This window comes from Canis lupus, chromosome 5 (genome assembly GCF_003254725.2).
Source record: "Canis lupus dingo isolate Sandy chromosome 5, ASM325472v2, whole genome shotgun sequence".
Lineage (NCBI taxonomy): Eukaryota > Metazoa > Chordata > Mammalia > Carnivora > Canidae > Canis > Canis lupus.
Window position 1 is genome coordinate 21,301,202 of NC_064247.1, and position 16,652 is coordinate 21,317,853.

Genomic DNA, 16,652 nt, shown 5'->3' on the forward strand with positions numbered 1-16,652 from the left:
CATTGAACATTCTTGGAATGTCTTTTGGTGCATGTATTTCTGTTGGATATATATTAGCTTGTACCATGGTGAAATTACCAATTTTGTGAAATAAACAATGAAATATTTATTATTTCATATGGATCTATGTGATACCTGGGGTACATATGTTGGATCATAGCAAATGTACATGTTCAGTTTTTGTAGATTCTGTGATACAGTTTTCTAAAAATCTTGTACCAATCTAATCTCCTGTCAACAATGAATAGAGCTGTTCCACATTCTGGCCAACACTTAGTGTTGTAAGTTTTCATTGTGATTTTGGTTTGTAATATCCTTTTTTTTTTTTTTTTTTTTGGTTTGCAATATCCTTGATTGCTAATGAGATTGAGCATTTGTTCACTTGTTTTTGGCCATTTAGATTTCTTCTTATGAAGTACCAGTTAAAGTCATTTGCCCATTTTTCTATTGGATGATCTCTCTTTGTCTTGTTGACTAGCAGGTATTCTTTATATATTCTAGATATGAATTCTTGATGGTTAAATGTGTTACATATTTCTTCTGCCATTCTTTAGCTCATCTTTTCACTCTTATAGGGTGTTTTTGATGAATAGATAATGTCAAATTGATCCATTTTTTTGGTAGTTAATGCTTTCTGTGTCTTGTCTAAAAAGCCTTTTACTGCAGTTCTTGAAGATACTCTCCAATATGATCTCTCAAGAGCATTATAATTTTGCCTTTCTCATTTAGTTCTTTAGTCCATCTGAAGTTGGTTTTTGTGAGTGGAGTGAAGTTGAGGTCCAATTTTATTTTTCCCCCAATGGATATCCAGTTGTCCCAGCACCAGTCAGTGAAGAGCTCATCCTCTCTCCACTGCTCTGAGGTGTCACTCTGTCATAAATCAGGGTCCATGTTGCCTGCATCCATTCTAAATCCTGTTCTCTTCATTAGTCTCTCAATCTATTCCTGCACTAAACAGTTCTTGTCTTATTTACTCTAAATTTATAGCAAGTAAGCCTGTCACCTTGCTTTTCTTTCCTGACAGTGCCTTGGCTCTCCTTGTCCTTGTACATTTCCATATAAATTTTGGAATTAGCTTGTCAAATTTCACCAAAAAAGTCTGATGGGATTTTTGAGATTGCCTTTACTATATTGATCAATTTATTTAGACTTTGCATCTTTATAACATTGATTCTATAGGAATAAGGTTTCTCCATTTAATACTATATTATCAAAAATTTTTTTGAGATTAAAATTCATCATTTCAGGACACCTGGGTGGCTCAGGGGTTGAGCTTCTGCCTCAGGGTGTTGCCCTGGAGTCCCAGGATCGAGTCCCACATTGAGCTCCCTGCATGGAGCCTGTTTCTCCTTCTGCTGTGTCTCTGCCTCTCTCTCTCTGTGTCTCTCATGAATAAATAAATACAATATTTAAAAAGTAAAATTCATCATTTCAACAGATTTATTTTGTGATAAAATTTACTACTTTAGCCATTTTGGGGATATAATTCAGTGGTCTTAAGTATATTCACACTGTTGTATGACCATCTGCATTCTCCACCTCTAGACCTTTTTAATCACGTCAGACTGAAAGTTGGCACTCATTAGTTTTTTAATCCATTCTTCCATGATGGACTTTTGGGTTGTTTCCACCTTTGGTCTGTTGTGACAATGCTGCTATGAACATTGGGATATAAATATCTGTTTTGAGTCACTACTTTCAGTTCTTTTGGGTATATACCTAGAAATGGAGTTGCTGGATCTTTGGGTAAGCAATGATTTTAAGTGCACTATTCAGTGGTGGTTAGTACATTCATACTGTTGTGAGGCCATAACCACTATCTAATTTCAGAACATTTTCATCCTCCCCAACCCTCTCACCCCAGAAAAATCCCATACCCATTAAGCAGTCACTTCCCTAGGCCTTAGCAACTACTAATCTGCTTTCAGGCTCAATGGATTTGTCTGTTCTGGACATTTCATGTAAATGGAGTCACACCATATGTGACTTTTGTGGCTGGCTTCTTTCACTTTAGCATCATGTTTTCAAGGTTCCTCTGTGCTATACAACGTATCCTTAAGATTGAATAATATTTCATTAACGTATTTGCCACATTTTAATTATATGAATATACCACATTATAAATTGATCATTGACAGACATTTGTCAATAAAATTCCATAATTTTTTATAGAGGACTTTCCCATATTTTTGTGAGTTCTGTTCAAAGGCATACATTTTCAAATTCTTGTAAATTATATTTTCATAACATAATTTGAAAGAACATAATTTTTAAAAATAAAATCATTTTCTATATTGTCCACTGCTGTTCTATGTGAATATATGACTTTGATTTTTACATCATGTAAGTCTAAAGTTTGATAAACTCTGAATTCCAAAATTTATTGGGCAACTAGATTTTATATATACCAGTCATATCATTGTGATGAATGAATTTTGTTATCTGTTTCCATTTCTTCTGTCATTTATTTCTTTCTCTTACCTTACCCATCTGATTGAAACCTGTGATACATTGTTGAATAGCATAGTTAAAAAGCCTTGACTGGTTCTTGATCCCAAGGGAAAAGCTTTTAGCCCTTTACTATTAAATGTGAGATTTGCTGTAGATCTATTCATGTTTCTAATTGCCTTTATCTTAGCTGATACCTGGCATTCTAGAAGGACTCTTTATTGGTTTTAATTTGTAGGAAACATTTAGATGAGCTCCTGAGAACACTTTCCCTCTGTTTTGGGGTGGTCTTGATATGACTTTTGAAGTCACACTGACTTGGGTCCAGATATGACTCTGCCACATACTTGTGATTTTGGTTAGACTAGACTTTTTTTTAGTTGGAAGGAAGCTATTTAACAGCAGAAGTATCCAGATTTTTATAGTATGTTCCATTGAATTAATGAGTTTTGTGAGAAGCACAGTACTGATACGTTTTTTTTTTCTTTTTTTTTTAAATTTATTTATTTATTTATGATAGTCACAGAGAGAGAGAGAGAGAGGCAGAGACACAGGCAGAGGGAGAAGCAGGCTCCATGCACTGGGAGCCCGATGTGGGATTCGATCCTGGGTCTCCAGGATCGCGCCCTGGGCCAAAGGCAGGCGCCAAACCGCTGCACCACCCAGGGATCCCGATATGGTTTTATTTTTTTATTATTTTTTAAGGTTTTATTTATTCATGAGAAACACAGAGAGGAGAGAGAGAGGGGGGCAGAGACACAGGCAGAGGGAGAAGTAGGCTCCATGCAGGGAGCCCGATGTGGGACTCGATCCCGGGTCTCCAGGATCACATCCTGGGCGAAGACGGCGCTAAACGGCTGAGCCACCCAGGCTGCCCCTGATATGGTTTTAAATGAAATGTATTTAAGATTACCTATGATGGTCTGGTGTATCCATGTTGTAAGCAACTGGATGACTACAATTTTGCTAATAGTTACTATATAGCTTTTTATTTTTTGTAGTCTCCATTCTTACAGTTCTGATATCTCAGTTTTACTGATCTCTTGCTGCAGCAGCAGTTCCCATGTCTCTGTCAGTTCTGTTGAATTTTTGAAGGAGATGGTGATGCATGATCTTTCTGTACCACTTACGAGGTGTAGAGTAACCACTTTATCAGCAGAGACAGGGCTTCCTCACACATTAGCATGTGTGGTTAGGTGATGCCCTTTCAATCTCTGAGATAAGAGGTGATAGATTGGAAGGGAATGATAGCAGAAGAGAGTTTTTTGAGTAGATTGTGAACTTATGCTGGCTTCAGAAGTGTCTCTGAGGCCAGAGGAACTTAATATCCAAACTAGAGTCAGAACTCCCAAAGCTTACATACATATTTGGCTAGGTGGGTGCATGTCTTCTTCTGCCCCCAGGAGCCTAAATATTACCCCAGCACCCAACACTCTTATCTGAAGGGAGAGAGCACAGATAATATTGTCTAAAGACTTGGATGTTTGTACTTCTGAAACCCTGTGGGAATTTTTAGGATGGTAATTGATGTTCCTTATCCTGAAAGGACCTTTGCAGTTACTGATGCAGTGTTGCCCTTTCTCCATTTGCAGATTGACATCAGTAAATGCCATTATCTAGTGGATTTGGACACCATGGGAGAAACACCCCGGGAGCCGAAATACTCATCAAATAGAGAAGAATGGATCAGTTTGGCCTACAGACCATTCCTTGATGCCTCTAGGTATGTGGCTAGAGATAGTACGTACTAAGACTAGTAAGGGTGAGAATTAGAATCTTGATTGAATAACTTCCAGTCCTGGGCTGACTGTAATAGCCATCATTTCATTTTATTTTTATTTGGGTCCAAGCACATCTTCTATTCTTGTCCAGTTTCCTGAGAAATCTTAAAGAGTACTTTTTCTAGGCACCAAGTGCAAAGTTTATTCAGGTATCATCCAAGTAAAAGAATCTAAATAAAACAGATCCACTGAAGACAATGCAAATAAGTATTTGACATGGATTACTTTTTTTGTTTGTTTTTTAAAGAATTTATTTATTTATTCATGACAAACACAGAGAGAGAGAGAGAGAGAGAGAGAGAGAGGCAGAGACACAGGCAGAGGGAGAAGCAGGCTCCATGTAGGGAGCCTGATGTGGGACTTGATCCTAGGTCTTCAGGATCATACCCCGGGCTGAAGGCAGCGCCAAACCGCTGGGCCATTGGAGCTACCTGACACAGATTACTTTTGGCAATCAATTTCAGTGGTCTTACTCAGAGTATTGTGACACTGTTAGGAAGATTGACTGTGTCCTTTAAGGAGCTAAAAGTTCATGTCCATTATTTTTGGGATCAAGGCTCAGTCAAGTAGGGCAAATAGACCAGGGCTTGTCTGGCTCTTCAGAAGAGCCTGAGAACTAATGACAAGAGAGGAGTCAGGATATTTAGGTGAAGGAGTAATGGAGTTGAGTGGAGGAGTCAGGTTGTTTGTGAGTGGAGGTCCAGGGAGGCCTGGTGGGCAGAATCTAGGCAGAAGTCAAAAGGTAGAGGACCAGGTCCTGAGAGGCAGGTCTTGGACTCAGAAATAGGGAAGATAATGTTTCTATGAGGAGGGAGTGCTCAGAAGCTGCTGATGAATAAAGATGAGTAAGAACAACTGTCCTTTGGGTTAGGCAGCTGATAAAAACCATTTTGGTAGAGTGGTAGGGGCATGGTGACTTGAGAGATGAGGGGGATGAGAGGAAGATGGTGAACATAGAGAAGTCTTCTGAAGAGTTGTGCTCTGAAGGGTAGCAGAGAAACAGGGCCATAGCTGGTGGTGAGTACTATAGGGAAATGACGATGAGAGATTTTGTCCTTTGAATCTTTTTGTAATTGTGGTGGTGTTGTGTGTGTATATACATATACATATATATGTATATATACAAAAAACATAAAATTTGCCATTTTAACTATTTTAAGTGTACAGTTTAGTGGTGTTAATTACGTTTACAGTGTTGTACAACCATTACATTTTCTTTTTAAAAAAACACATTTTGGGGATCCCTGGGTGGCGCAGCGGTCTAGCACCTGCCTTTGGCCCAGGGCACGATCCTGGAGACCCAGGATCGAATCCCACGTTGGGCTCCCGGTGCATGAAGCCTGCTTCTCCCTCTGCCTGTGTCTCTGCCTCTCTCTCTCTCTCTCTCTGTGTGTGACTATCATAAATAAATAAATATTAAAAAAAAAAGACATCAACTGATGGTAGTAGATTTTTTTTTTTTAAACACATTTTGTGAGTTTAAGGTGTACACTTGTTGGTTTGATACATTTCTGTATTGCCATATGATTATGACAGTAGCATCAGCTAAAACCTTTAACATGTCACATGCTTGTTACTTCTGTTGAGAATGCCATTATCTGTTATCTGTTTCACTAACAGTCATGTTTGTATGCTGATGGAGATGATGTCTTAGCTGAAAACTGATCATGGAGGAGGAAGGAGGGATTGATGGAGCAGTACCCTTAAGGTAGATGAGAGAAGAGGTACTTGTAAGTAGAGGAGATGTTTCAGTTAGTTAGGAAGTAGATAGATCATCTCTCTGCAGTGATGGAGATGTTCCATATCTGCTCTGTCTACTATAGGAGCCACGAGCTGCATGAGGCTATTTATATTTAGCACTTGAAATGTGGCTGCTGTCAATGAGGAACTGAATTTTAAATTTTATTTAATCTTAATTTAAATAGCACACATACATGCTAGATAGAGCAGAATAGAAACTGGCTACAGGTAGGTGTGATAATGGGAGTCTGGAAGTTCTCTAATAGCCTCTGTTTTCTCAGTGAAGCAGGAAGCAGAATTATCAGATGAGAAGGGACTATATGGGGATGTGGTGTTGGAGATTTGAGGAGAGGGAAATAATTGAGGAGAGTAGGAGACAAAAGGAGCTCGAGAAATACAGTGTGATTGGAAGACAGGATCAAGAACCCCCCTGAGTTTTAAGTGGGGCCAGTGTGGTTGCTTTTTCCTTCTCCAGCTATAGAGATAGTCCAGTGCTGAATCACAGAACAGGTGAATTTAACAAGAGTTGGTTTTCTTTTTTAATTTTTTAGATTTTTTTTTTTTAATTTATGATAGAGAGAGAGAGAGAGAGAGAGAGGCAGAGACACAGACACAGGCAGAGGGAGAAGCAGGCTCCATGCCGGGAGCCCAACGCAGGACTCAATCCCAGGACTCCAGGATTGTGCCCTGGGCCAAAGGCAGGCGCCAACTGCTGAGCCACCCAGGGATTCCCTTTTTTTTTTTTTTTAAATTTTTAATTTTTAAAACAAATTCATAGAAGTATAATTTACTTACCATAAAAGCCACCCATTTAAAGTGTGCAATTTAGTAATTATTAGTAAATTTACCAAGTTGTCTGTATATAAATGGAAATATATAATATTGGGGTTCTGTATCTGGCTTCTTTCACTTTGCATGTTTGGGAAGTTCATTCATATTATAGCATGTATTAATTGGTGTCCTATTTTGTTGATGAATACTATTCCATTATATGGATATAATAATTTTGTTTGCCTCTTCCCCAGTTGGTGGATACTTGAGTTATTTGTATTTTTTGGCTATTTTGAATAATGCTGCTATGAACATTTATGTGCACATTTTTGTGTGCAGGGTTGGGTTTAGGCCAAGACAGTTCAACAAAGCATTAAGGGGCAAGGGAGTTGAGTTTATGGAGGTGTCATGGCCTTAAGTTGGGTGAGGAAGGGTGGGGGGTACAGTGGGGGTGGAAGGCCATGAGAGGTGGTGGGATCATTGATAGTCACACATTGTCAGATTGGAGCAGTAGGAGGAGAGAACTGGAAGGAGAAGCAGCAGTGATGGTGTGAAACTTTCTGCATCACATGTGTTCTTAGTTATTGTTATTTGATATAGTACCTGGGGCAAGTCGCTTTGTGCCTTCTATTTTGAGTTGAGAAAACTGTGACAACATGAGATCTGGCCCTGGGAGGATCTCCAGCTCTGAGGGCAAAGCAGATCCTAAGCAACCTTGCTGTTAGCAAAGGGAAACCAAATGGTTCACAAATAGTGATCAGCAGTACATTGGTCACAGAATAAACTCTGTTAATAGCAAATGGGGTAAGGGAGTCATTTTAAGGTGACTTCCCCCCCACTTTTGGTTTTGAGGGATGAAAATGAGAAGGGCTGCCCATCTACCCATTTCCCCTTTTGGTGGCACCCTTGAACCACCGCTGGAGCATATTAACTGAAAGCCTTCGGGACAAGGCCCAGAAACCTGCTTGTACAGTTTTCATTAGAGCATTTGAAATCTCTGGAGGGAAGAGCAGAAAATGTTGGTCACCTTCCCACCTGCCTTGCGGTAAGCAGAGAGTGACTGGAGGAGATACCTGTGCAGTCACACAAGTGCTGTAGCTCCTCTGTGTTCACTCTCCTCAGCCATCCTGTCCAGAGATGCTGCTTGCTGTTCCCCACTGTGCATCGTGCTTCCCTAACATGCTCGATTTTGAGGCCAGAAAGAAAGCATAATGGGCTCAATTTGATCAACATCTATTGAACATCTTCTACATCTAAGATTTTAGACTGTGTGCGGACAAGACTGCTGTCTTGGGGAGTTTATGGTATACCTGGGGAGAAGCACCACACCAGGAAAGTGCTACTGAAGCACGGGAGGGATGGGTTCCCAAAAGGCTAGGGTGAGAGGGGCCAAGGAAGAATCCGAGAAGTGGTGACAATTGAGGATTGCTTTGGTGATTTTGTGGGAGGTGGATTGGAAGGAGGGAAAGTTGGAGGCCTAGCAACAAATTAGAAGATGATTCTGGTTGGCTAGTTAAGAGGCAAGTGAGAGCGTGAATTCAACTGCAGAGGAGGGATTGACTCTGGAGATGCTGGGTGTCAGGAAGATTAGGCTAGAATTTCCCCAGAATCCCACAACTTTCCTAGTGGCCTGTATCAAGCTTTTAACATTGTCCTTTGCTGTATCAGAAGTGTTGTGGATTGCTTTCTCTAGCTGGGCTGGTCCTTGAGCAGAAGCTTTTGCAAGTTTGAGCAGAACTTACTGGAGCAAGGGACCCTAAATTTACCTCATTGTTTGTTCTCTTGATCCCTGCTGCTGCTTCATTTCTCCTCTGCCAACTCCACAAACCTCTAGGGCTGGGGGAGGGAGGGAGGTTATTGGAGAGTGCCTTCAGAGGTTTTTCACTTCCCATAAATTTTACTCATTTCCCATAATTTGGCATTCTTTTCATGACCATATGCTAAGAAAAAAATCTGGTTTAAGAACTGAAAAGGTATAGTTGACTTGAAAGAGTGCAGGGTACAGAGAAAAGAGCAAGGGGTCAGAAGACCTGTGCATTGAGTCCTGGCTTCTTGCTCATTGTTCCTCTCTGATTCCTAGATTTCCACATTAGAACACAGGTAATAATATCTTACCTACTTCATGGGAATGTTGTAAGGATTAAGTGAGCATGGAAAACTATGAAGGTGTTCTTAAATTCTAAAGCATTATATGTGTGTCAGGCATTAGCAGGCAGCCTAGGTTTCCGAAATTATGCTGTTTCTTTCTCTTCCTCAGCATTTCCTAGTAGATATTGATATAACTGGAAAAACACTGAGATCCTACAGCCCAGCTTTGCCACGGCAGTTCATAGCTGTCAGCACCATGACATCTCATGTTGTGGACTTGGGACAATTAATTTGGACTATACTGTCCGAGGCTGTGTACCCCAGAGCACTCTGAGCTTATGCTTGAAATGCTCTTGGGAGCTTGATCCTGGGATGCCTTCCAACCTGTTCACTTGGGTGGCTGCATTTCCTTTGTCTTCTTGAGACTGTGGTTTTTGTACTTTAGCAATTTATGTAACAAGGAGAGAGATGGTACCCTCTGCATGAGATGGTCATTCATGTCTTAGACCCTAGGCTGGGTGAGGCTGCAGGCCTAATTACACTCTAGCTCTTTCTGAGGAAAGGAGGTTTTAAGCCTGTGACATACCACCACATGATCTTTTAGAAATGAAAGCTGATTACTTTCTCAAATGTTTCAGGCCCTAAAACTTAAATCTGCTTCCTTTTTTTTTTTTTTTATTAAATCTGCTTCCTTAATAGTTCACTTTGAGATGATTTTTTTTTTAATTCCATTATCCATCTGTCTGTCTGTCTGCAGATATTTTTTTGAACACTGTCAGGCACTGTGGTGGCTTTTAGGTACATAATGATGAACAGTAGACACAAATTCTTTGTCCTCTTGAACCTTGGCATTAAACAACTAACCATACAAATCAATATATAATTGAAACCTGTGTAGGTGCTTTCAAGAAGTACAGGGTACTGTGAGAGAAGGGAGTCAGCAGTAGAAGGCACCTGGAGTCTTAGATCTCAGAGCCAGCTGGTTAGGCAGGTTTGAAAATCAGGAGATATTATGTCCTTGTCACAGAGCTGGATTTTTTAAAGGGATGTAAAAGAAGTAATTAGACACAGATTTTGCCCTTAAATGACTTATAGCTTGTGTAGTTACACATGCAAAAAACAACTTAAAAATAGTATTAAGACCATAAGAGGTGCCAGGCTGTGTGCTAGAACATCCAAGAAAGGAGACCTCTGTGGAGGTCAGGGTATACTGAGAAGCTTCCTGAAGGACATGGCTCCTGAGCTGAGGCATAGAGAAAAAGGAGGATTTGTACCAGTGGTCAAGAGGGCAGAATTGCCTAGATGATTCAAGGAGAGGAAATCACGAGCACAAGCGGAAACAGAAAAAGGAGCCTTTTGGATGGGGCGCCTCAGGGTTAGTCAAGAAAAATTTAATTTACCTCTTTCACTGGCTTAAATTTGGCTCTTAGGTAAAGTGATCTTTAAGAGATCACCAAATCAGGGGCAGCCCTGGTGGTGCAGTGGTTTAGCACCACCTGCAGCCCAGGGTGTGATCTTGGAGGCCCGGGATCAAGTCCCATGTCAGGCTCTCTCTATGGTGCCTGCTTCTCCCTCTGACTGTGTCTCTGCCTCTCTCTCTCTGTGTGTGTCTCTATGAATAAATAAATAAAATCTTTAAAAAAAATCACCAAATCAGAGTGATTTTTAAAATAAAAGGGGCCCTGTCCTGGGCAAATGAAGATGTATGGTCATTCTGCTGTAATGTGACCAGAATACAGGGGCTTGCCCCAAAAAGCAGAATGGTGGAATGGAGCATATATGGTTCCTTTCCCAATAGTTCATGTCTATGTGTGGGTTTGCCCATGGCTTATTGATTTAATTTGCTGACATTCCTAGGTTGTGTCTCAGCAACCTGGATAAAGACCGTATTGGCACATAAAAATATCCTACTCACTGGAGACTCAGCTCCAGGGGAAAACAGCCTAAAGATAATTAGAACAATAATAATCTTTATTAGTTAGTGATTGTGACTGGTACAAACTTAGGAATTCTGAATATCTGAATACAGGAAGAAGCCTTGTTTTCTGTTGAAGTTTTTAGAAGACAAGCAAGGCCTTTCCTGTTAGGCTAGTGGAGGATGACTCCGTAAATGGGGCTAAATGTTGTTAGCCCATTTAGGTGAATGGCAACCCATATGTCCATTCATTCTTGTCTTATAGGCTGCTTCTCTGCATTATGAGAGGCCTGGAGACCCCAGAACCTGTTAGCCTGAGACAGAACCCAGGCATAAGAGCTTACCCCATCTTCTGGTCTCCCTGTGCACACAGCTGGCACCAAAGCCATGCCTTCCTCTCCCTGATGTTGCCATGTCTGTGTCTGGCTAATTTTATAAAGCTTTCTCTGACTCCTAGGATATGGGTTCTAAGCTAGTTAGCAATATCACTTTTTAAACCAGACACGTTTGTTACTCTATGGCCGTCTCATATTACATACTTTCTAAAATAAGAGAGGATTTTTTTCCTTTTCTTTGAAGCATGATATAATTGCTGCTTGTATAAAATAGCTCGACACGTGGGTGGATGTAATACCTACTCTGAGATTCCCCAGAGAGGAGTGAAGGAGAGTGTTGCAATCAGTTGCCAGCTCAATGGTGGGTTCCTTCCTAAGTGTGGTGAGAATGTTTGGCTGTAGGAGTCTGGTGGGAAATGCCTCTCCAGGATGTTGGAGTTGGCCTCCTGAGCACCAGGGCCTGTTTGTAGCTTTAGAAACAGGTTGGGGGGATCCCTGGGTGACGCAGCAGTTTAGCGCCTGCCTTTGGCCCAGGGCGCGATCCTGGAGACCTGGGATCGAATCCCACATCGGGCTCCCGGTGCATGGAGCCTGCTTCTCCCTCTGCCTATGTCTCTGCCTCTCTCTCTCTCTCTCTCTCTGTGACTATCATAAAAAAAAAAAAAAAAAGACACACACACAAAAAAAACAGGTTGGGAGGCCCTGCCACTGCTTTACATAGCCACTTTCCGCCCACGCTTTCCTCTCTCCTTATAGGTCCCTTTTGTATGGCTTGCTTTGCTTTCACCTTTGGTTTTGGGATTGTGAGTTTTCCTTCTTCCTTATTTTGCACATATTAGCCTCATCTAACTGAATTTTAGGCTTGCCTGATGAGGGACATGAGATAATTTGGGCAGCCTTAAATGGGGCAGGATTTCAGAGCCCTGCAAGTTATAGTTACAGGCAAAGAGTGGATGCAAGTGAGGAGTTAAAAGTTAACACCTTGGGCTGGCACAGTAGGAGAGGGACCTTCTCAAGTCAGAGGGCTTCTACAGCAGCAAGATGGGAACTGTGCTTTTAGCACCTGTCCCGTGTATTCTTTCAGTGCCCAACACAGGATTCTTGGTGGCCACTGAGCTTTACCTGCTGTGGAGATTTTCTTACTGGGACCATGACTCTTGTTTTGGCCTCCAAGAAGAAGTGAATCCAGCAGCTGTGAGGCCTAGAGTCTGTGGCACCTGTATCCATTTTGGTCTTCTGGGGTAGTTTGGTTGATGGCAGCCATTGTGTTCCCAGCCCCTAATGCCAGCAAAAGCAGAGTTGTTTATTTCTGGAAGAAAAGAAGATGATTATAGAGAATCACTGTAAAGGGAAAATTAGTTGGAATCTCTTGTTTTATATTGTGGTGTTAACAAATCGTCCCAAACTTAGCAATATAAAAGAATAGCAGTTATTTATTATTGTTTCCTCTCCTGGTTCTGGAGGTTGACTAGGCTCAGCCAGACAGTTCTTCAGCTACTCGAGTTCTTCATTCATTGGCCATTGGATAGTGGTTGGGACTGGAGGCATTGCAAAGGCTTTCTCACGTGTCTAGCAGTTGATGCTGGCTGTTGGCCAGAACACCTATACATGGCTTCAACACATGGCCTGTACTTCCTCACAGCTTGGTGGCTGGCTTCCAAAAGCTAGTATCTCAAGAGCTACAAAGATTTTTTATGACCGAGCCTTGGGATTCATGCAGTTTCTCACTCTTGTCTCCTTCTGTTCATTGAAAGCAAGCCACTCAACCCATGTTCAAGGGGGAGGAATTAGACTTTCCCTGTTGATGGGAAGACTACTGAAGAATTATGGACGTGTTTTAAAACCATCACAGTTCTTTTGATGCCATTCTTCATCCAAATTGGATAATTTTTGAAATTTTACTTTTTAAAGGAGATTTCTTGTAGAAGAGACATATGGTGCACAAAATAGTCCAGCAGGCTGTTCATCTGCAGCTTTTTGCTACCCAGGTGGAAAAGGGAGACTATACCTTATGGCAGTATTTGGTTGCAGGCCAACAGTTTGACATGTTTCAGGTGGGGTTCATGTCCTTTGAGTAGAATTAGTTCTCATTCCTAATCAGTAATTGAAGTGCTCTTGTCTTTTCCCTACACGTCAATCATGGTGGTATGTCCAGCTCCTTCATCTGTGCCAAGAATACTGAGAAATTGGGAGGAAGAAGAGAATTACAAGAGATTGTAATTCTTTACAGCTCATCATTCTCACTACTTTCTGTTTCTTTATCAGTTCTTGGTCTTTCTTTCTTTCTTTTTTTTTAAATCTCACAGATACTTTGCTGAGACCTTTCATCTGGAAGAGCTAACTCAGGCTAGATTTCATTTCAAAACACATTGGCATTTTGCTCATTGCAGTCTTCAACTGCTTAATCATTGAGATCTGCTGATATTTTAAGAACAACAAACCTTTTGTTTTGTTTTTCTGAAGTTCAGATAGTGTTTCCCGTTGTTTAGAAATTAGTTTTTTTTTTTAAAGATTTTTATGTATTTATTCATGAGAGACACACACACAGAGAGAGAGAGAGAGAGAGAGAGAGGCAGAGACATAGGCAGAGGGAGAAGCAGGCTCCATGCAAGGAGCCCGACACAGGACTCGATCCTGGGTCTCCAGGATCAGGCCCTGGGCTGAAGACGGTGCAGAGCCAGCCACCTGAGCTGCCCTAGAAATTAGTTCTATAGAAGAAGACTGTGTACAGACCGTCTATGCTCGGAGTCTGTGTTATAGAGATTCTCAGGTTTGAAAAGTGTATACAGTCTTTTAGGACTGCCACTGCTTTTAGCTAGCTTAGACCAAGCAGCAGGCATCATCAAAAGTCTTTATTCTAAGTTCCTTGAGAGTTAGAAACCCCTACAATACCTAGCACATACTAAGGTCTCAGAAAATATTCAACAATTATTGGATGTATTTCATGTTCTTTTTTTAAATTTGAGTATAGTTGACACACAATGTTACATTAGTTTCAGGTATAAAACATAGTGTTTCCACAAGTTTATACATTATGCTACTTTGACCACAAGTATATCTACCATCTGTCACCATACATCACTGATACAATATCATTGACAATATTCCTTATGCCCTGCCTTTTATTCCTGTGACTTATTTATCCCATAACTAGAATCCTGTATCTCCCACCCTTTCATTCATTTTGCCCATCTCCCCTCTGGCATTCATCAGTTTGTTCTTTATAGGTCTGATTCTACTTTTTGTTTAAACATTTGTTTTATTTTTTAGATTCCACATATGAATGAAACCATATGTTGTTTTTCTCACTCTGACTTATTAGTTAGCATAATACCCTCTTGATCTATCCATGTTGTCTCAAATTGCATAGTCTCATCCCTTTTTGTGGCTCTGTAATGTATTCCATTATGTATGTATACCATGTCTTTTTTTTTAGTTTAGTTTTATTAAAACTAATAATAATTCTATACATTATTGAGTGCTCATCGTAAGTGCACTCTTAATCCCCTTTCATCTGTTTCACTCATCCCCCTCCCCCTTTCCCTCTGGTAACCATCGATTTGTTCTCTATAGTTGAGAGTCTGTATTTTGGGTTCTCTCTCTCTTTTCCTTTGTTCATTTGTTTCTTAAATTCCACATATGAATGAAATCATAAGGTATTTGTCTTTCTCTGATTATTTCACTTAGCATTATACTCTCTAGTTCCATCCATGTTGTTGAAAATGGCAAGATTCATTTTTATGGCTAATATTCCATTGTATATATACACCACATCTTCTTTACCCAGTCATCTATCAATAGACACTTGGGCTGCTTCCATATCTTGGCTATTGTAAATAATGCTGCAGTAAACATAGGAGTGCATTTATCTTTTCAAATTAGTGTTTTCATTTTTTTAAAGATTTTATTTATTTATTCATGAGAGAGAGAGAGAGAGAGAGAGAGAGAAGCAGAGACACAGGCAGAGGGAGAAGCTGGCTCCATGCAGGGAGCTGGATGTGGGACTCAATCCTGGGTCTCCAGGACCACGCCCCAGACCGAAGGCAGCACTAAACCGCTGAGCCACCCGGGCTACCCAGTGTTTTCTTTTTCTTTTAGTAAATACCCAGTAGTGGAATGACTGGATCATATGATATTTTTATTTTTTGAGGAACCTCCACACTGTGGTTGTACTAGTTTACAATCCCACTAGTGGTGCACAAAGGCTCTTTTTTCTCCACATCCTCGCCAACACTTGTTATTCCTTGTGTTGTTGACTTTAGCCATTCTGACAGGTGTGAGGTGATACCTTTTGTGGTTTTGATTTTCATTTCCCTGATGATGAGTGATGTTAAGGATCTTTTCATGTGTCTGTTGGCCATCTGTGTGTCATCTTTGGAAAATGTCTACTCAGATCCTGTGCCCATTTTTTAATTGGTTTTATGATGTAGAGTTGTATGAGTTTTTAAAAATGTATTTTGGATATTAACTCCTTATCAAATATATCATTTGCAACTATCTTCTCCCATTCAGTAGGTTGCCTTTTCGTTTTATTGATGACTTCCTTACCTTGCAAAAGCTTTTTATTTTAATGTATTCCCAGTAGTTTATTTTTGTTTTTGTTTCCCTTGCCTGAGGAGACATATCTAGAAAAATGTTGCTATAGCGATGTCAGAGAAATTACTGCCTGTGTTCTCTTCTAGGATTTTTATGGTTTCAGGTCTCAGATTTAGATTTTTTTTTAAAGATTTATGTATTTATTATCTGAGGGAGAGAAGGGGAGAGAGAGCATGAGCCAGGGGAAGGGGCAGAGGTAGAGAATTTCCTATAGACTCCCTGCTCAGTGGGGAGCCCAATGCAGGGCTCCATCTTAGGACCCTGAAATCATGATCTCAGCCAAAATCAAAAGTCAAATGCTTAACCGACTGAGCCACCCAGGCGCCCCTCAGATTTAAGTCTTTAATCCATTTTGAGTTTTATTTTTGTGCATGGTGTAAGAAAGTGATCTCACTTCCTCTTTTTGCGTGTAGCTGTCCAGTTTTCTCATGACCATTTGTTGAAGAGACTGTCATTTTCCCATTGTATATTCTTGCATCCTTTGTTGAAGATTAATAGACCATATAGGTGTGGGTTTATTTCTAGGCTCTCTGTTCTCTTGATCTCCGGGTCTGTTTTTGTGCCAGTGCAATACTGTTTTGATTACTACAGCCTTGTAGTATATCTTGAAATCTGGAACTGTGATACCTCCACCTTTGTTTTTCTTTCTCAAGATTGCTTTGACTACTTTGGGTCTTTTGTGGTTCCATTCAAATTTTAGGATTATTTGCAATAATTCTGTGAAAAATACTGTTGGTATTTTAATAGGGATTGCATTAAATATGTAAATTGCTTTGGGTAATATGGAAATTCTGATAGTCTATGCCAGAATTAATACTATCTTTCCATTTGTTTGTGTCATCTTCAGTTTCTTTGATCACTGTTTTATAGTTTTCAGAGTACAAGTCTTTCATCTCCTTGATTAAGTTTATTCCTAGGTATTTCATTACTTTTTTTTTTTTTAAGATTTTATTTATTTATTCATGAGACATAGAGAGA

At 40.3% G+C, this 16,652-nt stretch overlaps 1 protein-coding gene across 13 annotated transcripts in view; it reads left to right on the top strand.

Annotated features, from left to right (window-relative positions):
• ALG9 (ALG9 alpha-1,2-mannosyltransferase) overlaps nucleotides 1–16,652 on the top strand; it is a 113,037-nt gene that overhangs the window by 68,746 nt on the left and 27,639 nt on the right. For all 13 annotated transcript variants that reach the window (XM_035716496.2, XM_025465560.3, XM_035716498.2 and 10 more), the window contains one exon: nucleotides 4,041–4,171. In XM_035716496.2, coding sequence (XP_035572389.1) covers nucleotides 4,041–4,171 — 131 coding nt within the window. The remainder of the gene's footprint in view (nucleotides 1–4,040; nucleotides 4,172–16,652) is intronic.